The sequence below is a fragment of the Agrilus planipennis genome, unplaced genomic scaffold, assembly GCF_000699045.2.
Source record: "Agrilus planipennis isolate EAB-ADULT unplaced genomic scaffold, Apla_2.0 scaffold138, whole genome shotgun sequence".
Lineage (NCBI taxonomy): Eukaryota > Metazoa > Arthropoda > Insecta > Coleoptera > Buprestidae > Agrilus > Agrilus planipennis.
The window spans coordinates 229,954-256,541 of record NW_020439400.1 but is presented as its reverse complement, the minus strand read 5'-3'; the positions used below and the strand labels follow the sequence as shown (position 1 = coordinate 256,541).

Genomic DNA, 26,588 nt, shown 5'->3' with positions numbered 1-26,588 from the left:
ACTGCATCTAAAGGCCTTCGATATTTGTACTGTAACGAACATAAGTTGCATATAATGATTAAAAATGTTAAGTTGCTAATGATAGTAGTAATTTTTGGTAGAAAATGTTATCTATAATGGTTTGTTTCTGCGACTGGCATGTTTGAAGTGCTTAATGCACCAAGGGTTTAATTTAGATTATGGTAGGAAATTGACGTACATCAAGTGCTATCCACTACTAGTTTAGGTTAGGTTGTGATGGGAAAGCCTCACTGAGTGACATGTGTAAATGACTATACCTGTACACCACGGATAAAAACTATAAATCAAGGAGTAAGATTAGGTTGCGTATGTACGATTCGTTTAAATTTGAACGGGTTCATTTAATCAGTGTAAAATTAATTATAACTTACATTCGCCCTACTTAATTACGTTCAAAACCTAAAATTTTACTTCTAGGAAGTAGCTGTAGTTATTCAGGAGCTACATATTTTCTCTCTAATAATCCTACATATTGCTACTATATTAGTTGAACCCATTGCGGTTTAGACGTTGTAATCACTCTAATAAATGGGTTCGACCTTCAAAATATTAAAAGCGTATTTGAACAACAAAGCACAATGGAGCCGCAAAATTCTTGAAGGAGTATTAGTATAAATTTATGATCGGTAGGTAAAGCGAAAATTTATAAAAATTTAACATAAAATGCTTTCACTATCGTATTGTATTTACTAAAATGTAGGCGAATACATTCTAAAATATTCGTATTTGTTTCTGAAAATATTAAACGGAAATAACAAGTTATTTTTATATAAAAATCATCTGATTGATATTACGATTTCATCAAACGATTTGAATTGTGTACCTACTCCGTTTAATAAGTCAAAAGCAATAGGTATTTCTTTTTTGAAGTGAAAGATCTTTGCCAAAATATGCTAACTATACACACATATTTATGAATAAAATTTTTTACAGATGAGTATTTAGGAGTCATAATAATTCTCTGACTACGCACCAAACGACGATTCCTTTTTTAAAATAGCTTTAGCAGAACCCGTATATATTAAAGAGATACTTGGAATTTTTGTAGCGTTAATTCAATGTACAATGTATCAATGAATTAATTTTACCCTTTATAGATGATTACTTGCTGGTAACTTATTTGTTGAGTACTGGTGCGTAAAACCGGGGGGCCGGGTTCGATACCCGAAGAGGGAATGACAGCGGCAACAATTTTTCCGCATTAATTTGAAGTTATCTTATCATGACTAGACCTTCATGCCTGAGAAGGTGTCCTACCAACCTATCTCGCCTATTTTTTATTGACTTCCATAGAGTCCTCTGTTCTCCTATTCTTTCCAATACCTCTTCATTTCTAACCTTTTCTAGCCACGATATCCTCATAATCCGCCTATAACACCACATTTCGAACGCTTCTAACCTTTTCTTTTCCGCCGCGCCCGCTGTCCATGTTTCGCACCCGTTCAACGCCGTGCACCAAACATACACCTTTAACAACCTTTTTCGAATTTCTAAATTAACCGTTCGCGAGCATAGAAGTGACTTAGTTATCTGTAGTGGGTAAAATTAATTCAAAAATTAATTCATTAATACCCATATTAAACTTTTATATTAAAGTTTCCTATATGTAAGTATCTTATTTCATGCAGCGTAAATGTCCGAAGAATAGAAAGGATCTTAATTTAAGATGCACTGGTGTGCGTTAAAACCACCAAGCCAGCTGAAGAATGTCTGTTATTTGTCAAAACACCATGACAACATAGTTAATACGTAATCCTAAAATGTAGCATCGTGCTACAGATGGCGTTCACTGTGCCATTTGTAGTATTTTCTGAAACGCATAGTTAATATTCATTAAGAGTGAAATTATTACGATTACCTAATGATGAATAGATATAAGATGAATGAAATCACATATTGTAATAATAAATAAAATGGCTAAGATATTTTGATGGAAATCAGAATCATTCATTTTGACTTTTAAAACAAACAATCTATGTACACTTCCTACATATTCCCTGCGAGCACAGATCATAACGGATCAATAAACATTTGGTAGAGTTACCATTTTTGATTAACAAAAGAGTTTCCCACCGATATATTCGATAACGATAATATTTTAGCAGGAATAGTAACTATAAAAAAGCTTATTTTCCTAAAATTTGAATGCAATAGTAGTCGAATTTCTATCTTAAAAGTGGACACGAAAGAAATTAGTTTTCTCGATAAATCTTAGTTTATTGAGGCAAATTTATCACTTTGAAAAATCAGACCCCCTTACCTTTATCGAAAAAATAATTCTATAAAAACAATTTTCGATTAAATCATTAGAAAAAGTTATAGAAGAAAAACGAAAAAAACATGAAAACACCCACCTTCAATTGTTTATAAACAAAATTCCTCAGACCTGTGAGCACAAAATTATTAATTATGTACGTAAATTTTACTAATTAATATATGCCGAAAAAAGCGTCTATTCCAAACTTTTCCAAAAAAATGGCGATTTTTCAGCTACTTCGCCTGGACTACTACGTTCGGTTTCCAATTCGCCGCTACTGTATACTCATATTATACATATACACACACGTTTCTACCTCTTGGAACTAATTCAATAGAATTGCGGAAGATCTCAAAGAGACATATTGCCTATTGATATGCCATATTGAGCGCACATTTTATTTATCCGCTAACCAATAAACAAACGTTACAAGCAGAAAAAGAAACCAAATAAGTAAATATCGATGGAAATACTGCTAGTGTGATATTAACCGTTATATAACGAATAATAAAACGTATAGGTAGTATATCAGAAAAGTAATAAATTTTCATACTTGGAACGATTTGTTTAGCGAAAGATTCGCAGCAGGATATGTGATGAAATAATATTGTTAATTATTCGTAACGTACATTACTACTAAAATACTTTATGGTAAAAATAGAAAATGGAGCTAATGCATAAATTACGATTTAGCGCTCTTTATTGTGGCAATAAAACCTTTGACAAAACATAAACGACAAAGTTATAGTCGGACGTTACGAGAATTTTCAACACGCTCTCCTACAAAACTATAATTAAACGAGAGATATAAGAAATAAATAAAAAATCCTCGCTTTTTTACATGCTACACGCAAAAACTTTAGTTATTATACCATTCTGTCACCGTAATATGTCACTGATAACAAGTAACGTACATACCTATCCGCAACTGACACATACAGGAAATTCCCCACAAAATAAACGAATTTAATTTGAATTTTCCGGCGCTTCCACCAATTTTACAGTTACTTAAGAGAATTTTGAATTATTATTGTTATTCTCAATAAAGATTCATCTTAAATTTGAATAATAATATTAACTTATAGGAAAAAGAGAAAAATATTCGATCCAATTAAAACTAAATACAAATCGAAAGAAACACAAGCGTATCATAAAAACATTTAACAAATAATTTAGTATAGTAATCAATAAATAATACAAATTACGACAAACGACCTATACCAATACAACCTTAATTACCAATTTTCATTATGCAGGTTTTTTGTTATACGTATTAAATTAACTATTATTGCTAGTGTTTTTTTCTTTTTTCTCCGGTAGAATTACCCGACACTGCTGCCGGCCAGATCCTAAAAAAAAAATGCTGGATCCGCCGCGTACAGGATCCAAACCGAGTACCCCGACCCATTCCTAATTTACATACGACAATAAAAAATTCATGCCTTGATATCTCGAAGATTACTATTTACACATAATTAGAAAATTAACAGATTTCTGGACAGAACAGATCCGAAAAACATAGGTATATTGTGGAAAGGTCTCGTTAGACATGTTGAAGTTTTAAGTATACTGGAAAACTCTATGCTGAAATAATAGAATCGATCTATCGTCGTTTACTTGATAATTAAATTGCACGAGGCAAGACTTATTCTTAAGTTCCGTGCTTGAAAAGCAATACGGAACCTTTTGTAGATCATTTACGCATCCGTCTATCCGTCTGTCATTGCAGATTTCCTCAAAAAAAAAAAATGAAACGTTGAAACTTGAAATTTGGCATAAAATTGACCCACTTATTTTGCATTAGTTAACATTTTAAAATATTTACGTAAATTGATGAAGGAGCAAATTAAGCATTTTTTTATTTTACAAATTAGGTGTATCATATTCAAAAGAGCTTATTATGAAGAATACAATTGTTTTTTAATGCCTATGTATATTTTTGCATAGCATAAGGAAAGAATATTTTGAACATGCAGAAATAGAACATTCTCTATCTTATTTCCAAATCTACTGGGTCTACATTTTTAAAAAAATCAATTGCGCAAATGTAGGCTTTCATCGCCGGTGTCCACTACTACTAGTACTTTCTAGCTTGTTGACTGTGGTCGTTGAGATTTTACTCCTAAATACTGGTCATAATATAGCGCCTTACTTAAAATATATAAGAACAAGAGCATTGTAATGAAAATACTAGATAAAAAAGCTAAGGCGTTCATAGCCGGTGTTATTTGAATAGTGGTCGATATTGAGACCTGATGGACGTGGTCTAGGAGCTAGGACTGAGACACCAAATTAGTACAACCACAGGGCTTTTCGATTTCGGTACGTTCCTTGGTGAGAACCAACAGGTGTTGGCGAAACGTCGCATAAATGACTCCATTGGTGTTCTCAACTAAGGGGTCATCTACACAGTACGTCACATGTAAAGAGAGGGGGAGGAGTCGACGAAGTGTGACATTGTGTGACAAGGGGTGGGAGAGGTCCTAAGTTTCCTGACATCACATTTCACAATCTTATATACTTGTTTAAGCGATCGTAGTCTACCATTTTCCATGATATAAGGCCACTAACTAACACCAGTAACAACACCAGAGGCAACAAGAAGTTTTGCCCATCGCAAAGATGCGCCCTCAAAGAATTGCCGCTAGACGTGTCAGACAAAATTCTTTGTTTGGATGATGCTGTATGGTTGTATGAAAAAGATGTTGACATATTAAATGTTCCTGACATTACCAATTTAAACGAGATTATAAATAATTTGAACGAATGAGTTCAAAGTCCATGGAATTCAAGATGATTAAGTTTGTAACTTCCATTAATATAATTAATAATTTATTGTTTTGTTAATTTTTTCAAATATTTGATTTGATGTTGATTGTATTAAAAAATAATTTAAATGGAAATAAAACTAATTTCGGAATTGCTCTTTTAATTTAATAATTTCCAGATGTAAAATTGCAATATATGCGACGTGTCACATTAAGGTAGGGGAGGGTCTTCACAAATGTGACCAACTGTGATAAGGACGGGGGAGAGGTCAAAAAATCACGAAATTAGTGTGACGTACTTTTTGGACGACCCTTAAGAAGGGAAATCAATCTTAACCCACGGCACTTATGTCCAACTTGGATACTTCTGAAAACTAATTTTACTAACCTTTCCCATACGTTCACGCAACCGCAGCCGCTAAAGCATTTAATTAGCATTCAATATACAAATGTACATACTTGCAACTGTAACATTTACGTAGTTCCTTTTCAGTGATTGATTTACATTCGCGATCAATAAAAACCAATTGAAATCGATTAAAACTAATGACAACAGTAACAAATGCAAAGCGTGAGAATTAAATCGCAAATACATGCGGGCCCGTATTCTCTTCACTATACAATATGTATAATTTATACATACAAAATATAAAAGCTTTGGTATCACCGTTTTTACATTACATTGGGCTTACTATCGCGAGTAAACACTTCAAATTTCACACACAGACACCGAGCAGATATAAGTGCCCATCATTTGAAAAGTGAAAGATAAACCAAATCAGTAAACATTGACGATACTGCTACTGATTTAATCAGATTTTGTGAGGCGAGCACGAATTAGACTCCGACAGTTTTATATAGCTAAATAGGTACTTAATGTGCAAATACATACGCGTAGGTAACCCAATAAATTTCAGCCATCAATACAATTTGAAAACCATCCAATACATAGCGCCGGATAGAAATACTTCTTTACGCGAATTACTACAAACAGTGTGGTAAACACCATATGTAGACCATTGCTACATTTTGTGGAATTCAAAGATGTTCAAAAGGTCAATAAGGATATCAGATTTAGGTCAGGGAATAGAGCTTTAAAAGTAGTCATTTTTGCGATAATTAATAACATGAAACGAACTATGCAGGATTATAGAAAACGATCCAGGAAACAAAATGTACTTAAATAATAATACTCACTTATTTGTTAAAATAAATGACGTTAGAAAACCGTAAAAAAATTTAAACGTTTTCATTTTTTCGATCTACGTCAAAAACGATGGATTAATTTGGACGGTTTCTATATTATTATTTACAACACTTTCGACAATATTACTTAAATATTGGACTAAAAACGCAACTTTAACGGCATTATAAAGAAAAATTGTGAACGTAGTACATAAGAGTATTTTACATGTAATTTTTATAATTTAGTTAAGATTTCTTCCCGATATCGAATTAATACCGACTATATGTTACATCGAAGACGATCAACATCATTAAGGGCAGTACAACTGTAGGGATAGATATATATAGATATATATATACTTATATATATATATAGGGGCAAAAGATTAGTGTGCTTAGATTTGCAGATGATATAGCAGGATTGGTATCTAGCAAGAAGTTTGAGGTAGCCTTAAATAAAATGGAAGCGGTATTGACAAAACAGTATTCCAAAAAATAAAAAAAAGTAAAACAAAAATACAGGAATGCAAGGGAAGAAAAAGTAGGAAAAGAACGAATATAAAGATAGGAGACGAAAGATTAGAAAAAGTGGCTGATTTTAGGTATCTAGGAAGTCAGATAAGTCAGGACGGACAGGCAAATGATTAGAAAAAATAGAAGAACAGAGGACTCTAAGGAAGTCAATAAAAAATAGACGAAAGGATAGAGGTTGATAGGATACCTTCTCAGGCATGAAGGTCTAGTTAGAGTCATATTAAAGGTAGAAACAGAAGTTAAAAGGAGTAATGGTAGATCTAGATTAGATTACTGTTGGGATGTTGGATGTTCTAGTTTTAGGTAAATGCGAAGATTAGCTCAGGATAGGAAGGAGTAGAGATGCGTGTCCAACCAGTCTTAGGACTGACGACCTTATGATGATGAGTAAAGTAAGTAGTAGTTTTACAATTACAATAACCAAAATTGATTGTGCAGTGTACCAACTATTAGTTGCATATTTGCAAATAGGTTATCCAATTTTTTTCTCTCACGGAATCTGTTTATTGCTAGGTCGATTGAAATACAATTGCAATGTGTAGTTACGTTGATAGTTAATTCGGACAATTTCCTGAGCACTTTTGTTTTGCATGAAGACCCAAAATACTTTGCCTTTTAATGAAGTAGAAAATGATTCAATACAAGGCTCGTTATAGATTCGGCAAACTCAATTTATGTTCTAAAAATTAGGTATCTATTTTCACAATTCCAACAACTGATGCAAAATTTGAACTTGTATGGGACCTTCAAATTACTCCACCGGATTCTGACAACTGCAAATAGGGTAATACTCTATCCCTACTATACACAATTAAAAATTCAATTGGAAATTTGTTTGACAAAACCTATAATGCGCCGGGACTTTTTCAAACTTGATAGCTGGATCGTTTTCTTCGTAATGTTCGTATAAAAATTAAAATAAAAACAAATGCAACTTTCAAATTATATCTTTAACCGTCAAATGCAGGCCTAATAAATTATTAATATAGGAAACATATTTTAAATGTAATATTTACTTACAATCCCTCCTTCTCCGAGAAAAACAAGTAGAGAAGCACTTACCTGAAACAAAAAAAGAAACATTAATTAAACTATCGTCTATAATTTAATTAAAACATTTAAACAATAGAAATTATAATTGTAACAATTTAAATTCCGTTTTCAGAATTTCATTAATTCATTACGTTATAATAATAAACATACGAAATAATTAATTTAATTGGACCACATATCTTTAATTTTCCATTGATCATAATTAAACTGTACTATTTGATTTACTTACACGTTATTATTGCCCCAATTATCTAATTTTATTTCTATTTCGTATGTATGTCTAAAAATAAAATAATACTAAGCAATGACCATAATAATCAAGTTGCGGCGGCATTGTTTGAAAACTAATCATTTTGACGAATACAATTAATTAATTCTATTGATGTAAGATGTAAAGCCAGTCAAGGGTAACAAAAATATGATCGTTTTCATTAAAAAAAAAAACTTAATTATAAAAACGTTTACAATTTTTGAATGTTAGCAGGTTTTTACAATTTACTCAACTAGAATGTTTCCTTAATTATTATTCCAAATCTTAAAACTATACGCACTATCTTCTGTTTTCCGCTTCGCAACTATTCTTTTATTTCACTCATGTGGGATGTTCTAGTTTTAGGGAAATGCGAAGATTAGCTTAGGATAGGAAAGAGTGGAGGTACGTGTCCAACCAGTCTTAGGACTGACGACCTTATGATGATGACTTTATTTAATTGTTTAACTCGCCATCCGTCTAAACCATTTTTAATCCCAATTGAATCTATAGGCGTCAGTAGCTTTAAATTCTCAAGTACTTTACTTATTTTCGACTCCATTTCGAAGATTTGCACCCTTAAAGAAATTTTTTCCTCATATCCTCGAGATACCTAAATGGGGGTTCCCTCACCGTGTACTATAAATCCGCTACTCTCAATTCATTTCTCCAAATATACTTAGNCGAATAAGTCTATAGAGATGGCATTAATAGACTGGAACACCGCTATGAGAAATGTATCAGCCTTGGAGGAGATTATGTTGAGAAATAAAAAAAAAAAATTTTTAAAAACCTTGTTTTTCTTGGTCAGGCCGGAAACTTATCAATCCACCCTCGTACTTAGGCGCATCGAGAATGTTGGCAGTATTTAACATATTTCGCGGTGAAGTTTATAACATTGCTTGTCGTCCTACCTAATTAAGTTCTATTTAAAAATGGTCGCGCATATTTTTTGTGTCGGCAACCGGAAATCGATCTAACTACAGAGAAACATACACAGGTGCTATTAACGACACAAGCAAGTAAAAGAGTCATTTTCCACATTACCATGTAATCGATGTTTTTTAAATATTCAGATTTGTACCACACAATTTATTTAAGAGTCAATGCAAGATAGTGATATGATAGGTAACGTTCGTTATATTTATTTATACGTGTTAAATAAAGCACGGTCACAAGTCCACTATAGTATACGTCCCTTCACACGTGATACTCAGTTAGAAACAGTCTTTAGTGTTTACTTTAGCTACCTGTAGCGGTATATATTGGTAACAAAGAAAAATTCATGTAAAAGCAAAAAGCATCAAAAGGTGCACTTTACGCTGTAATTTGAATCACCCCCATAGTCACGTGACAGTGAGTAATGACATTACATTACTTTTGCTTTAATAACACGGTATAAGTGAGTTACATCTCACTGTTCTCTCTTATTTAAAATAAATTCAATGCCGATTGAATTTTTCCGATATCTTTTTTGTTTTCGAGAAAAGTCGTTTAAAATTTGGGTCCGTACGCGAATTATTAAGTTGGTCTAGAAACAATTGAATTTTCTACAAGCGATCATAATAAAAATTTTAGGGCACTAAGCGAAAGGCATTGTTTTTCACGTTTTAACTTAGAAGCGATTCAATTTTGACATGTTTATTAGTAAAAGTTCAATTATTTCTCGTTCAACTCAATATTCGCACACGGCCCCGAAAACTGAAACAGATCTCAAAATCAAACGGCATTAAATTTCTTTTAAATAGACGAATCCATCAGTGAGATATAAGTAACGTGACCATACGTCCCGTTTTAAACGGGCCCTTCCCTTTTTTCGGTTATCGATCCCGTTGTTTCAAAAAAGCTCCGGGACCCACAAATGTCCCATTTTCCGAAACCGTGTGAAAATTATGGAGCTCGCCGGACGCGTCAATCAATTTGGTTCAGAAATAGACCAAACAGTTTCTTCCATTTACGGTTCGTAGTTGAAATTGAAAGATAATAAATAGCACTGATATTAACGAAAATTTGTGATAAGTATGGCTTCAGAATTTTATAAAACAATTGAATATCTGGAACAGTGGACTTACTCTCTTACCGATGAAATGGAGATATTTCATTGGAAAAATTTAAAAATCGTTCCAAAAGTACTAGATGATCCGATTGAGATGGGATATATATATATATTGATTGTAATAAAGATACAGAAGTATTTGACGAACTTTCATTATTTCATTCATCGCATGCAGTAAATCGTGTCGTTATCGCCCTGTGTGAAAGTGGCCTAACTGTCGTAGTATGCTGCATAAGGCCTAGCGCGCACCGCGATTTTTTAGTCTCGAAAATGTAACAGGCTAATAAATGCAAGTGCGCGGATGAACGACATAATAATTGCTACGATTAAAATATCCTATTTTGCTTACAACGTGGTGTTGCAGATGTAGAACGAATCGTACGCGCACTTGCGACTAAACTGTCGCAACTCACTGATGTTCTGTGTATAGTTAATGAATCCATTTGTGGTTATCAAATATGTCAGATTATGAGTCCTCTGTTGCAAAGGAAGAAAAAACGTCACATTGTATTTTGGATATGGAAAAAATTATATCCGAAATTGAGAAATGAAAATTGACCTTTAACTAAGCTCTGATTTATGATAGGATAGAACCAATATTGTTTCTTCTGCTTCCTTTTATTATTAGCAGTAAAAATGCCACAATACTCACTGTTTCTGAGACGCTCATATTACAACTGACTAAAATTTATTTGCCTGTTGCAGTATATGAGACCGAGAATAGTTGCCGCATATTATCGTTGAATAATTGGTCCACATGGAATCTCTCAATAATGTTACTATACCTATACGTGATGTGAATGTTAATTAAATGTTAACATATGATGATATTGTTTGTCGAAAGAGTCAGAAATCACACCGATAAAAAAAAGCTTTGTAGGAGCTAGGAATATCTTCTTTACTTTTGACTTTATTTATTTCGAAATGGAAACGTGTCAGATTTATCAGTAAATGTTTTTCTGAAATTTAAAAAATGAACCATTCGTTTTACCGTTATTCCATTATGAATGTTTCGTCAATCTACGACGGAACATCCTTTTTTTTTACTAATTTCATTTTATGTTTATAGGTAATTAGCCTATAATGAGTAGATACAAAATTTTTAGAAAAAAATAATTCATTTAAAATTCAGAAGTTTGGATTACATTTAACATTAGTGAGATATATCCTACGAAAAAGACGTTTTTGGCATTCTTTTGGAAGTTTAAAAGAACAACTGTTGCTGGAAAATAGAGACATTTTACTCATCATGAATTTGCAACAACTGATCTCATTAATTCTTTAATAAAGTATAGAAAAGTTGAAGAATTAAGGCAGAGTAGCGATCTGTATATCAACCAACTGAGACCGCACATGGTGGCACCCGGAGCAAAACAGGCCTACCAACCATTCTCTATGCCCTAATCGTAGGATAAAACCTTCGAAATTTATGCGTACCCAACTGTTTGCCTTGTACAAAATAGTTGACATGGAATTGGCTATCTACTTGACTTGCAAAGTTAAGAAAGAGTAATGCTTTAACGTTCTTTACTGTAACTGTACTAAACGTTCCATGTGTGTTCGACTCTTGTTACTTAAGAGGTCTTTTAGAATGATAAAAATCGTCCATCAACCACGCGATTACCTAACGCGACACATACGTATACCGAATACCTAAAATTCTTAAGTAGCGAACAAAAATGCGACCAATTTTCAAACGTAAGATTAAAACGGACAATGCGTCGTTAAAATGGAAATCGAATTCATTAAAACAGTTGCACACTTTATTGCGTAATTGCGGAAACTGAAAAATTACACCTGTCTACCGGTACATGATTAGAAGTATGCAAATTAACCATTTGATTGCCTATAGAAAAAAATAATGTCACAAAGCGCAACATTAAAAATCTTATCGGTCAAAAATCGAAGAGCGAAATTATATTTTCAGTAGTTTACTTTTACAATTAGTTAAGAAATAATGAAGAAAAGGTTGAGATATAGGCTATAGATATTAGTATTTCACCCTAGAAGCGCGAGCTCCTTTTTTTATCCAAAATATGGAACTGCTTATGCTTGTAGTTTTCCAACGAGTATTAGACAGTGATGAAGACCTGGTTTTTTGTTTGTATCATTAATTGAAGTAATTACTAAAACAGGGTTCCGAGAAATTGATTTATCAATTTTTATACTAAAAAGACAGCAAATGCAAAAACTAATAGAAAGTTTTCATATTAGTCAAGTTGCCAAAAAATTATTGCAAATCATTTTGGAGAATTGATTGGTTCAAGAGAAATTCTTGGTACAAAAAAAGAGAAAATATTTATGCCGTAATAATAAAGGTGAATTTTAGACGTTATTTGATTATAAAAAGCTTCGTATAAATCTCTTTTGTTTGTCAAATAGAATGTTTGCAATAATGGTAATTTTTACACTTTTGCAGTTTCACCCAGACAGATCTGCAAAACTAGCTTTGTTGGAACCGACTTTGTTTTGTTCTAAAACCAATCTATAATATAGAATAAACCATTCCAAAAAAAAAAAAAAATTCCTATAACATATAGAATCTTTGTTTCAAAAACCTATGACGATTTTGATTCAAGCAGATTTAAAAATTAGAGAGGTTCCAAAGTTCAACATAAGGTATCATTAAAAATATGCAATAGTATTTTGATAAATATGTATAGTAGTGGCAAATCTATGATAGTATCATTAGAAATAGATTAACGAGAAGTATAATTAAAAGAAAAAAATTAAAAATATTTTAAACGATCTACTTAACTTGCAAGGAAAGGAAAATTTTACATCGTCGTCATTCCTATGAAATTACAAACGCTTCTAACCTGAAAATATACTTTCGTGTGATATTACGCCCAATTTTTTTAAAAATATTTAATAATTTGACCAGTTGATACAAGTAAGCGATTGAATATTGGCTTAAAATCCACAACACAATCTTAAAGCGTCAGTTAATTTAAAGAGGGATTTTTAAGAATAGAATGCCGTTCCAAAACGCATGAAAATAATGTTGAAAAATTAGTGTTGATGTTTAAAAATGTTAAAAACAAAGGATAAATGTCTCCAGATATATTGTAAAGAAAAGATATGGATTCTGGATTCATAATTATTTTAAATTATATCAAATAATGGATTTTAAAATCTGTTCTCCCTTTACAAAGTGGATGTCAACAAACCCTTCTGCAATCCCAACTTTTAATTAATTTGGGGTAATAATAAGGAAAAATTTGTTATTGCTATCACACTCTTGCTGGGAACCGAACCCTGGACAAAATTGAGAAGGAATTTTCAAATTAATATTTAATATTAACCACTAGGAATTTAAATATGTTTCAAATACAACAATCAACTTTGGAAGATACGTTTTCAACAATATATTATGTGGATTTAAAGAACCGTATTTGCAGTTAGTTCATTCTCAAGTTTAAAATCCATTGATGTACAAAAGCTTTTTATTTTAAGACTTTCTTGTCGTTAAATGTTTCTATAGGGGTCATCTTGTTCTGTGTTTCGCCTAAACAAACATTTATCGTATGAAAAAGACAAAAACCGTTAAAGCAATAGCAACAACTGTACAAAAGAACATTTCCATTTTTGTGGCAAGAAGAAGAGCATCCACCTACACAAACATTACCGGAGTGATCGAACAAAGAGCGGCAGTAATTTCAAAAAAAAAAAAGAAAGCAAATCGTTTAGTAAACAGACTATTCGATAAGTCAACAATGTATGTACATGTGTATGTATTTGATTGCGAAAATAAACTCGAATCGGCAGTAAAACATTTGTTGTTTTTAAACAAACCAACTTTAACCATTTCTCCATTACAATCGTTTTTCACTTATTCTATTTAACATATTTGCTTGTAATCCTACGCGGAAGTATCTACCTACTGAAGTATTAAATTTAAGAATGCAAGATAAATTAAATTCAATAAATAATAAATACGTATACGAGCACAAAACTTTGTAATGCCTAAATCTAGGTACGTATTAAACAAATTTATGTAAATAGATAGTGTAATTTAATTCTTTCGTAATCCTACGATTTTCATGATTTCGCAACGTCATACACCTGTTCGACATTTGCGATCTACAATATAAACAGCTGCTAACAAATCGGATTATACCACTCTATTTCATGCTGCAATTTGTACATAACATAACGTTATAATCTTCTGTGACGCTACGTTTAATGCATGCCTTGTATCCACCGTACCGTTCACTCAATAAATTTTGTTGCATTTATGTAAACATTTTTAGACAATTTGACAATACAGTAGTCATAACAAAACAGTTTTGGATTTTGGAAGTCTAAATTGTTCTACGTTAAACGAAAACCTCTAAATTCATAGATTCAAGTTCATAGATGTTTTATTTCTGACTAGTGTGAGAGCAGAACAGGGCGCTGAATATTTTGCACAGTTATAATTATCGTAAAGTTTATGAGTAATAAGAACTTACTTTATGCATAATTAGTTACCAAATTTAAAACTAATTTACTGATGACTACTGTAGACAGAACTGATACCAAATCAACTGCATAAAAGAAATTAAGTTGAGATCTTCTAATGCCGGTCGTATTTTTTCGACCAATTCTAGGAATAGTCGCTCGGTTACGACTTTTGAGTACATACTTTGAACTAGAGTATAATGTTACGCGCACATTGGGACTGTTTTGTCGTCCAACAGTTTAGTCGCCCATGTAAAGTCAGTGGTAATATACGAAAACGCGTGCATTAACAGACATAATAGTTTGCAAACTTTTCAGTCGAGTCTTACCACAATAACCTGTACCCTGTACCCAATTTTTCTTTCTTTTGGGTGTTTCATTCCCACCAGCCAGTAACGCTGGTGGGCGGGCAGTCCTTCCGGACTACGCGGAAGGTAAGTGAGATGAGATGAGACGGACGAAATGAAGACAGAAGATAATGAAATATTATCTGTGGAATTTGCCTAAGTGATCCAAGGAAATCACAGAAAAACTTGGACCAAGGCAGACGGACCCGGAATCGAACCGGCGTCCTCCCGAATGCTAAGCAACGGTCTAAACCTCTAGGCCATGGCGCTCGGTCCTGTACCCAACCAAACAGTTGCCCAACAGACATACAGTATAGGACAACAGCATTTGTGCGCGCACATGATGACAGAACAGTTGAGTTTACTATTTTGTAATTTTAAAATAATATTACCACTACTTCGTTAATAATGATCTGCGGTGGCTATCATTGATGGACAAGCAGATTTTACCGAAAAATTGAAAGAATACCAGCCTTATACGACAAAAGTAAAAAAGAATACAGTGAATGTAATGCGATGAAGCTTGCCACACCCATTCTGTGGAAGTTAAAAGACTTTCTAGGATATGTACACAAATCATGATATACCTGATTTAAGTGGGTCCGTAATAATAGTTGCCTGGTTTTTGAACGAATCCAATATCTTCATTTTTATGTTCTTTTTTTGTCTCTACCAAATTCATTTTAACATAGCCTCAGATGCAAATTATATCTCTTGTAAGCAACAAGTTTAGTTTGTTTGCGCGCACAGCACCAAATAGTTCGTTTAATAATGCGCTCATAACTTATGTGTGCGTAATTCGCTACACATCATCTCAATAGCTCAGGATGAACCAATGGACTAGTATTGTCAAATTAACAACCCTTGTTGCGTTAAAGCTTTGTATTTTCCAAAACACAACACTATGTACAAAAACTTAATGTATAAAACCTTAACCTACACATAACCTTGTTTATGTGCAGATTTCCCAAAATTGTATTCCTTAAATTATAAACCCGATACGAGAGCGCCTACTCGTCATGAAAAAAGTACTTCTATTTCTGAAATTATTTCCGAAAAACTGCCTGCCTCCTCCTTGAACCTTTTTTTATTGCCACTTGTTTTCAAATTTCAATCTGCCTGCATATAACCCATAGTGCCCCAAAGAGAAAGTTAGCAGGTATAATCCCAGTCCTTGTAAATGTATATTTTTCAAAAAAGAGCAGACCAAATATTTTCTCTAAGAAATCTGAACAAATTACTTAGAACGATTAAACTGTTGTTGAACAATTTAGTTGTAGTGTGCGCTTAGCCTAAACGATCAAACGTAATAGGAATGCGCAACCGGTACATGACCGAAGCGTTCTTTTCGAACTTCTGGTAGTATTCAATCGAATATTAAAAAAGGAACTACCTAACTAATTGACGAAACTATATAATTCGGGCTCCAGACAAAAATTACACTAAAAAACCTTTTTTAGCGAGTTTAAAGTTCAGCTAGATTAATTAGATTTTTTTTTAATATTCCATTTTTCATCTTCGCCCTCTGTGCCTCCTGTCTTTGACATTTTTTTCCTCGACTTGTGCCGTGTGACCTTCCTTCGTAAAAATGTTCGAGATGCTGAGTAAACGGAAAGATGGATAACAAAGTGATCCCATAAGGGTTTCTTTTTCTTAAAGAATTCGCTGAGAAATACATAATATTTTGCTCGTGGAAGAGAAAGGCGTCCAAACCGAAAAAATATTTTCTTGGATGCAATATTCAAGTATGCATACTTGTGTACAGGTAGTTATTGTTGTGTAAGATATGTAATTTTCGTAATAGAAGAAAAGAAAAGTAAACCCGACTAATAACCCAGCTTTTGTTAGAGGTTTTTTTTAAGTATCCTATAATAAAATTCAACATTAAAAATTAATGTGATACATAACAAATACAGTGCTATCAGGAAGTTTTAAAACAACGATTGCGAATAAGCCTTACTAACACAACTCCACAATAAAATTAATATAAATTAATTTAAGTTAAATTCCATTAAAAAATTGTTATTCATGGTTTTAAAACTCTAGTCGCAAATTTCGTATCTGATTGTGAGAAGTGTCCTGCTATTTTATGGTTATTAGTCGGGCGAAATACAGGACAATTTAAATTTTAAAACATTCGTTTTAACGTAATAAAAATGATACTTCAGTCAACAACTAACAGTGCTAGAGATGTGAAACTTTATGGAATCCTTAAACTGTCAACGAGAAAACAAAAAATACATTGTGGGGAAACAACTCACAACGACAATAAAAATTATTAGCAAAATCTCGTATTTTCGCTTGTATTATACATACTAATACATATCTACATAAAAACCTGTACATAAATACAAGTGAAACTTCTGCATTTTATTTAAGATTTCATACACATGTATTTATTTTACAAATAAATTTTATTTAAATTCTTATTCAATGCAACATCTGCAATTGCAAAAAAAAACAAAAATTGACGATCTTTTTCTAAAAAATCACGATTTTCATGATTATTTTTGTAAATCTAATTTGTAAGTATTTATTGATATTTCCCATTTTCTAACAATTCTAACTATTTACAGTGTGCGGATTCATTCATTCAGATATAAGAAACACACTTACACAAGTTATTAATTAAGTTAATATTTGGTACAGTCCCCCTTTATGTATTAAAAAAAATTTAAAAGTTCNAATAATAAAAATTAACATAAAAATATTTCTAGGTTTTCTTTTATAAACAAATACATTTTTAAGTGTCCAAAATAACTTCATTTTCTAAAATTAATCAAGATCTTATTTCAAAAAAAATTAGATTGATTAAAATGATTTAAATTGTGATTTCAATCGACTGATTTAAATCTCAACCAGGACTACAAAATACAGTATGATCGAAATACTACAAGAGTCACAAAACAGAATAACTGAACTAATACTTTAATAGTGTTCGTATTCAAGTACCTTGCTTCTAACTTATTTCTTCCGCCCGCGCAAATAGTAACTGGAAAATCACACAGTTCAGATTTAGAGTATGGAACTAAGAAGACCGTAATCAACCCCGGATGCTCTACAAAAGTATCTTAACTAACCCTTTTGGAAATCCATAACTGTAAATCTTACAACGATTTTTGATTTAATAAATGCCACTGAAATGCAGGGTGATCCCTACACAAGGTTTATAAAAACTCATTTTTTGGTTTATATACACATCGATGTTTCAAAATTTCCTGACGAGACTGTAGTATACATATTTGTATGTAATATGTACATTTTATCTTGTTGTGGGAAGTAGCTTTCGTGATTTTTATGTAACACTAGAAAGAAGTGCTCGTCTTGCCGTTTTATTACGGTAACCCACATTACTCTACCTCGCACAACAAATATTCCTACATACACGTTGTTGTAGCCCCACATTAAAATACAAACAGCCCATTCGTTCCTTGCATGATGCATACTTATATTAAATGTTCGTAAATGTATGTAGATACTGAGCATAAATATGTATGTTAAGTTGGCAAGCACGTATGTTCTCCTTACATAAATATTCATCATAACGTGCAAAATCGGTGCGAACTGTGCCATCGACTGTATTCTGATACCATCCCCTGTTCTGTCTCTAAACGTTCGATAAAAAAATTGTTCCTGTTTCTGCAACACAACTAGTGTGATAGCATAGCATAGCAAATGTACATACAACCAACAATACACCCGGTTGGACAGTTAGACCCGCCCAGTTTTTTCCGATTGTAATACGTCAAAATTGCTTTTTGAAGTAAAACTTTTTTACGCACGGTAGAGTAAGTTCGTTTCATGCGAGTTACTATGTAACGAAATCATGCAACGGATGTCCCCCCTCTACTCGGTCACGTAGTCGAGTTCGTAGTGGGGATCGCTTGAGTCGTAAGCGCGCTTCAATGCAACGTTCGTTACAGGCAACTCCGGCATGTGTAGTGTAAAATTTAAATTCATTCTGTACAAATAATACCATTAAACCAATTCCTTAACTCCTACCCCGGTATGTTTGTGTGTTTGAAAAAGTTTCACTTCAGTAGCGTGTTGTATAATTACACGTTGTAAGTATATTTTTTTAATTGAAGATTCTCATTTAACGAAAACATTCTATATAACGAAAGTATTAGTCCTAAGCGATTCTTTCATCTTTTACTTGAACGTTTTGATCTTCATATGACAGTAAAGTGCAGAATATTGTACTGTCGACCATCTTCATTATGATTTTTTTACATTTTAACTCGTAAATCTTTTAAACGGATAAAATTTTATAAAACCTTAATTCTTAAACATTGTCAAATACCATAACAATCAATTAGATAAAAATTGTTGACAAAATAATAGAATTTGTAATTGCTGTATAAAAAAAATTATACCGATTTGTCAAAAACAATGGATGAAAGTGTTAATTTGGTTCCGACAAAACAGGGATAAATAAAAACGTTCTCATTATTCTTCTTATTTGGAGCGCGAATAAAAAAACTGGCAGAGAAAATGTCATTTAAATCGTTTACGTAATGACAAGCAAAAGCTTGACAAAATTGCTCTTTTGTTTTAAAAATTGTCGCTTTTATAACTACTTCAAGTTTGGCGACTATACATAATAATACGGTAGAAAATTGGTAAAAAAACTCTAAAATTAAAAAACTTAGGTACCATTCTTTTCCCTTCCTTCCGGTCTTTCAATAGCTTACCTCAAAATATGAAATAGCTACAATATGAAAAATCTAACTGAACTCCACTCAATTCAGATAACTTTTGGTAATTCATAATCCTGTATAATAATTCAATTTTAATAATAAACTACAGACATAATACAACATTACAAACATGATTGTGTACTACTAATTTACGTCTGCGATTTAGTCTACAAATTAAAATAAATATTTTATTTCATTTCTTTTAGTGTCATCTAGGTATTATATAAATAGCTTACTTATAAATAAAAAATCCCTAAACTATATGAAACTAAAAAGTGTTTTCGTAAAAACAATACTGATGCACCATCTTATCGTGTAATTCATATAGGCTAAGTCGTCAAGTGTCTTTTTTGAGTTCGTCGAGAATATTTCCATAAGTAACAAACACTAATTATTAATTTAAAAAAAGTAGGTGATTATTATTGCATTATCATCAGAATTACAGATATGTAATGTTGCAGCATGTGAGGTAACAGAATCTGGCTCTAAATTAATTTACAAAATTGTAACAGACAGATGGATTGATGCTAGACATAGATAGACAGATAAAAAAGCAAGCTAAATAACCACGATTTAATAGTGATTTAATAGTGCCTACCATTACAAAACGAAACCTCTCAAATTATACATAAAATATGATCATCATGCTCAAATAATTTAAAAAAAGTTTATCTTTTTTAGCCTTTTCCTTCAACTTTAACTTATCGAGGTAGTACACTATGCTTACATAGACGAGCGGATATGCAACATCTTAGATTCGATCGGTGGATTATCGAGACTACCTGAGGCGTGCTGATGAGATCAAATAACATCGAAATCGCGATCGATCAAGAATTTAATCCGTTTTCAATGCTTTTATCAACTTACATTTTAATTATTGCAATCCCCTATACCACAACCTAACCTAAACCATTTGTGCATTAGTGCGTAGCACTGTATATATTGTGCCAATAAAGAAAGCCTTTCTCGCTTTAACCTACTAGCACTTTAAACTGATCTTGTGGGATTGTTAAATTGAATGGTTACACACATATATTATGTATGTAAATATAAATATTATTTGAAGTAACGGTACGCAGTCAATTGTTAACAAGTAGCAATTTTATTTTCAGCTCAAATGTGTCGGCAACATTTGAATGGATGTGTGCACAGCACCTATTGTATTTTGTATTCCGACAAGGCGACATATCGCCCGTTTACACTTCGTTGAACATAATGTCACCTACGTATGAATAGGAATCTGTAATAGCCAAAATACAAAGACATGCAAAATGCAATATGAAATAGAATGGATCTATAATGAAGTAGTACAGGTATGTTACATTCGTATATTTGGACCTACTGGCTGGAATTCTGATAACATGGAACTTAAATACACCAGTTCTGAGCTATATAATAATCTTCAAAGCAAATTTAGTTAGTTTAGTCTGATGTTTGGGGTTTTTGTGTGTTAGTGAATCTTACATCAAGATTTTACTCATGAGAACAAACTTGTACAAACTCCTAACTCAATTTTTAAGCTGCTTGTTGAAAACTTTGTGACAAAGTTTAACTTCCAGTACATTACTAAAACTAGACGACTTGGACATTCATGTTTAACATAAACTAATGACCTCAAATCCTTTTATTGTAAATGATGTAATAGAACACTACAAAGTGGATCTTTCACAAAACGTTTCAATGAATACATCACCGCCTTCAGTTAAATTAATAATCATCTTCCAAAAATTTTCTGTTCTTCGCACAGCTCACGATTAAATCTGTAATTTTTAAAATATTCAACCACAAGGATGTGATTAAAGGTAATTAACCGGTGAATTACGACATAATAAATAAACAGAATCATAATTTTCGTTAAATTTAACATTTTTGAACTCCTAGTCACAGGAAAAGAAAACATGCGTGGGTATCTTATATGTGGCTACTCTACTTGTACTAATTTTAAGTGAATTATACCTCAAATGTTGGCCAGAATGTCGCAAAGGAAGACCGTAAAATGTGTAGCACGATTTGATAGAAAAATCTCAGTCATTTAAAATTCTTGGAACTAGAAAATTCTCGTGTATTTTTCTCGAAAAATCGAGAAATACGGAAAACGTACAAAAGGAATTATTTACACAAAGAAAATCAATTCCGAATGATATTAAAATCAATCAATCAATTAAATTAATTTTAGTATTTAGATCGTTATAATATCTTTATAAGACGTTCAATCCGCTAACTGTCTCGAGCCAATCTTCAGATTTCTCACCTCTATCCCTTCTAATTCCCCTTTCTACTTGTTGTCTCTAACTAGTCCTTTATATCTGAGAAGTGAGAAGAAGAAGTCTATTTCGTCGATTTTTTAGTAACTTCTGTAGTGCTCTCTGTTCTATTTTTGCTAAAATTTCCTCATTTCTAACCTTCTCTATCCACGGTATTTTTAACATCCCCCTATAACACCCCATCTCAAACAAGTCGTGGTCAAAGCATTCACTGTAGATACCTATTACCCATCCGAGGAAAGAATGAACTTGCATCATTGTAGCTGAAGGAAGAAAAAGTATTGATTAATACGCTCTTAGGTACTAGCAATGCCACCATTTCGATCTAGCAGTGATTGGCAGCTCATAGCGCTATCCTTTTTCAATGGTACGTTTATCGAATTATACTCTACAGTCGTATGTCATTTATTAGTTCACTGTTCTTTTCTATGTCTGTCTTCATTTTTGTTAGTCGATTTAAGAAAGCATGGTATGCATGAAGTTCTCTGATAGATTCATACCTGTTGCTTATCCACTAAAGTTTCGTTTTTTGAAAAATGTTTCAATTTCTTAACAATTTTTTTTGTGATCAAATCATACAAACCCTGGAAATTAAGATCGATAATTCTCATCAGTTAAAAAATTCTTTTAAAAATTGTGGCTTACATATACCCCTATACCAAGTACATAATAATTAGATTAAAACTGACAAAAAGGAGAATTGATCAACCAATTATATACCAATACTATGCCGATAATGATAGCAAATATGTCGTATGAAAGGAAGCAATTTGCTCAAAGTTTTCACCGTTCCAGAACAATCGCCACTAATTACTAATAGGTACTGACTCTTAACGAGTGTAACTAAATTAATTAAAGGATATTATTCACAATCAACTCACTTCTATAAATACATGTATGCATGTAAATCGTCTAGTATTCTATAAAATAGAATGTAGGTAGCACCACCGTCTTTAGCATTTAGAATGAAAGAACGACAAATGTTCACTTATAAAGATCAAGATCAAGCAAAGAATAAAAGGTCAAAAACAAGGTAACAGAATGAGTTTTGACCTTCTTTATGCATGGTACTGACTACTGAAGATACGTATTTTATTATATACTCAATAAAACAAAAATAGAATACACTTTTGTAACGAGTTTTGAAGTGTAACTGGACATGAAGATATTCAAAGACAAAGTTGTTTAACTATAAATCAAAGTAATAAGTTTCCATTTCTTCCCCTAACTTATATGGATGAGATACATCAAAGCCAACAGAGGTAAAAAGTTGTTTTTACTATTAAACAAATCAAGCTAGCCTATTGACTTTAAATTTAAATCAAAGTTCTATTTTATTTTATAGATGAAAAAGATTAAAAGAATTCCACAACAAAGGCGGAGTTTCATTGCCTGTTTAAAATCCGCTTTCTCGAAAAATGAAAACTACAAATAATACCCCAAATTAAAATTATGCTGTACCGAACCTCCACGCACCGATTCCACAATTTCTAAAAAGCAGCCGAAGAGAACTGTCCGCCATATCGTTTGGCTTTCCAGTTGAGGGTAGGTCGGAGGGATTACTCACTCAAAAAGCATTAGTAACTGATGATCATGGAACATTCAGATGAAATGTTGGAACATAAAATGTTTTCATATTGTTTCGTATCAGGTGATAAGCAACTGTCTCATAATGAATGCAGAATTTACGAATCAAAACGATTTGCTTTCTTTAATTGATCGATCTATTTTTTTTTTAAAATACACTTATTACTTCATCTGGACAAAAAAAAAATAAATTACTACCCAGGAAGTATATCTACCATACACGAAGTACATTAGCGCCTAGGCAAAATCTTTTACGGTACCTATGGAGAGAAAAATCTTATAAAAATTACCATGCTCATCACTATAAGGTGAGTGCAAGAAACATGTATATTGACAAAATTCAATAATTTTCAACTTTACTAGAAAGTGTAGGAATTTTAACTGTGCTAACATGGTAATTTTGTCAGACAGATTATGCGTATGTTCCGAAATATAACTGAGCATGCTGGCCAGTGCTGATGACGTCAAGAATCGACGCCATATTGTACTGCTGTGCCACCATAGTGTACTGGTGAGACAAGCGTGGAGTAATAGTATATCAAACGGGCGTGTGTGCATCAGACTTTGAGGAATGTTTTATTGTAAGAAACTTTAATAACTTTTGGAGCAAAATTGTTGTAAACGAGCACAAACACTATTCTTAATATGGCATCAATTTGACGTCAACGGACTGTCCAGTACATTTCGGAACAAATCAACAGTATAACGTCGATTCATGGCGCCATCAGCACTCGTCAGTATGCTGGGTTATATTTCGGAACACACCCTATGAGAAACCATGGTAACTTTTACAAGATTTTTTCTCCGTGTAGCCACATAAACGATAAGTAGTTTTATCACGGATTTCAATAATAGATACGTTGTGGTAAAGAATATTCCAACAAAACAATTTATACTCTATCTACGCAACCTTTACGTGCACAACAAGGAAGTGTGATAGAACTAACTCACTTACTGACTTCATTAATTCGGTATTCCAAACATCTTATAAAGACGCTCGTCCGTCCCTTTCGCACGAAAGCAATTTTAATCGTGCTGTTATTTTGCAGTTAACATCCGCATTCAAGGTCTTATGCAAAACTATTTCGTATGAGAGACAGACAGACGTTTAATTTATTACCATAATAATAATATTGTGCGGATAATCACGCATTAATAATATCGTGGTTTATTTGTTTTCCACTTTTCTTCAGTTCAATGTCAAATAACCATTAAAACATGGATGCAAACTGAGATAAAATACTGTAAATTCACCTATAACGTACGTTTACTATGAATTCACAATTATAACGCATCATATCAAATGTCCTGGCCTCTATATAACTCTTATAACATACTTCATAATATAAAGTAGCAAACTTTAGGGTCCAAACATCCAAAAAGTGCAAATACATATAACATGTTTTTCATTAATATTTTTTTTTTAGTATCAGCCTTGGCAATCTGTATGTATTTTGACGGATGGAATGTTTGATATAGCGCACCAATTTTCCCCTTGAGTACGTTATAACCGAAAAGGCAGGCAAGGAAAATTTAATACGATTGGCGATATCTAATATTTCAATGAGAGCTCTTTTGTCATTTCAGTCGTCGATGTTTTTTATACTGTGTGACAAAATTGAAATTTCAAATGACACAAAAGCCAAAAGGCTGTAACGCTATTTTCAAACAGGGACGGACGTTTCATATATAATTTTCAACAAAAAAGGCATTTCTCTTTAAGTATTATACATATTAATCGAATTCAGTGTTTCGCATTTCTAGCTAAATTTGATACCATTCGAATTAAACATACAAACGGACAAAACGTGAACTTTGACTTAATACAAAGCCAAGGTTAAGGGTTAAACACTTTATTCAATCGAAAACTATATTCAACGTTTCGATTAATAAAGAAATTTGAATTGAGAGCGAAGAAATTGGTAGGTACCGCACCTTCATTTAATTATTTTTTTAAGCTGAATTATTGATAGGGATCACAAGAAAAGAGTTCCAAAATATAAATTGAATGATGCGTCTTCATCGAAGAAATAAATCTTCTTTTATTACTGGACTTTCCCCCTATCTCCTGTCCATATCACATATAGGACAAAGGATAGGATATAAAATTCGCTGTATCTGCTGTTGTAGCTCTTCTATTATGAGTTAGTCAGTCGACCGTATGCCCTCTGTAAGTATCCTTTATTAAACAGCGATCAGCTCTCTTGGTCCGTTGGTCAACGCGATCGGAAGGAACATTTTACTAATATAAGGCTTCATCGCGTTTTCGATACGTGTGAGCTCATCATTGACGATCATTGTCCCGATTAATTACAATTTATATAGTCTATCGAGTCAATTATGATCAATACTTTACGTCATTATGGATAAGATGCAAAATCGGAAATATCCAACTTGAATTGTTCTACATTTTAATTTGCGTATATTTTTATTTGGAGTAATAAATCAGAAAACACAGGTGCTATTATTAAAATTATTTGTTCCATATTTACATCTGTATATAAATTTTGCTGCGATTTTGTCCGAATATTTAGTTACAGTGTAAACTCTTCATAACGTCACTCGATTTAACGACAAACTCTTTAAAACGTCGAAATTGCTTGACTTTGGTTGGTTTTACATTGTTTTCTATACAATATTACACTCTACATAGAGTCACACTCACTCTATTTAACGACAACAATGCGGCATTGTAAATCATTAAGCAGTACTTTCTAAGTTGCCGAGAAATAGATAAGAACTGCAACTGTGTACGTTGTTGAAGAAGACGATCCTGTCTCTCCACCAAGCATCAAACAAGCGCTTGATGCAGCGAAACTATTAAAAAAATACTTTGTATATAATCAAATTGATCCAGCAGTATCTCAAGATATGAGTAAGATACGTAACAAAATACAATTAAAATATTGGAGCAGCAAAAAACGTCAGACGAAGACAACAGGCTATACGCAATGTATGAATAATAATGTTCGTGTTGAAAATGTGTACTATATTGGTAAATGCATATTATTATAGAATAGTGAAATAATATCTTTTATTTCTCTCCATTTAACGACCACTCTGTATAACCCCGAAAAATATTCGGTCCCTTAAGTGTCGTTATATAGAGTTTACACTGTATAT

The 26,588-nt window shown here is 32.5% G+C and overlaps 1 protein-coding gene across 1 annotated transcript in view; it reads right to left on the bottom strand.

Annotated features, from left to right (window-relative positions):
* Positions 1-26,588, bottom strand: part of LOC108735761 (pumilio homolog 2) — a 290,455-nt gene that overhangs the window by 48,140 nt on the left and 215,727 nt on the right. Inside the window, exon 7 of the mRNA XM_025978915.1 lies at positions 7,786-7,827. Within this exon, the coding sequence (XP_025834700.1) occupies positions 7,786-7,827 (42 nt within the window). The remainder of the gene's footprint in view (positions 1-7,785; positions 7,828-26,588) is intronic.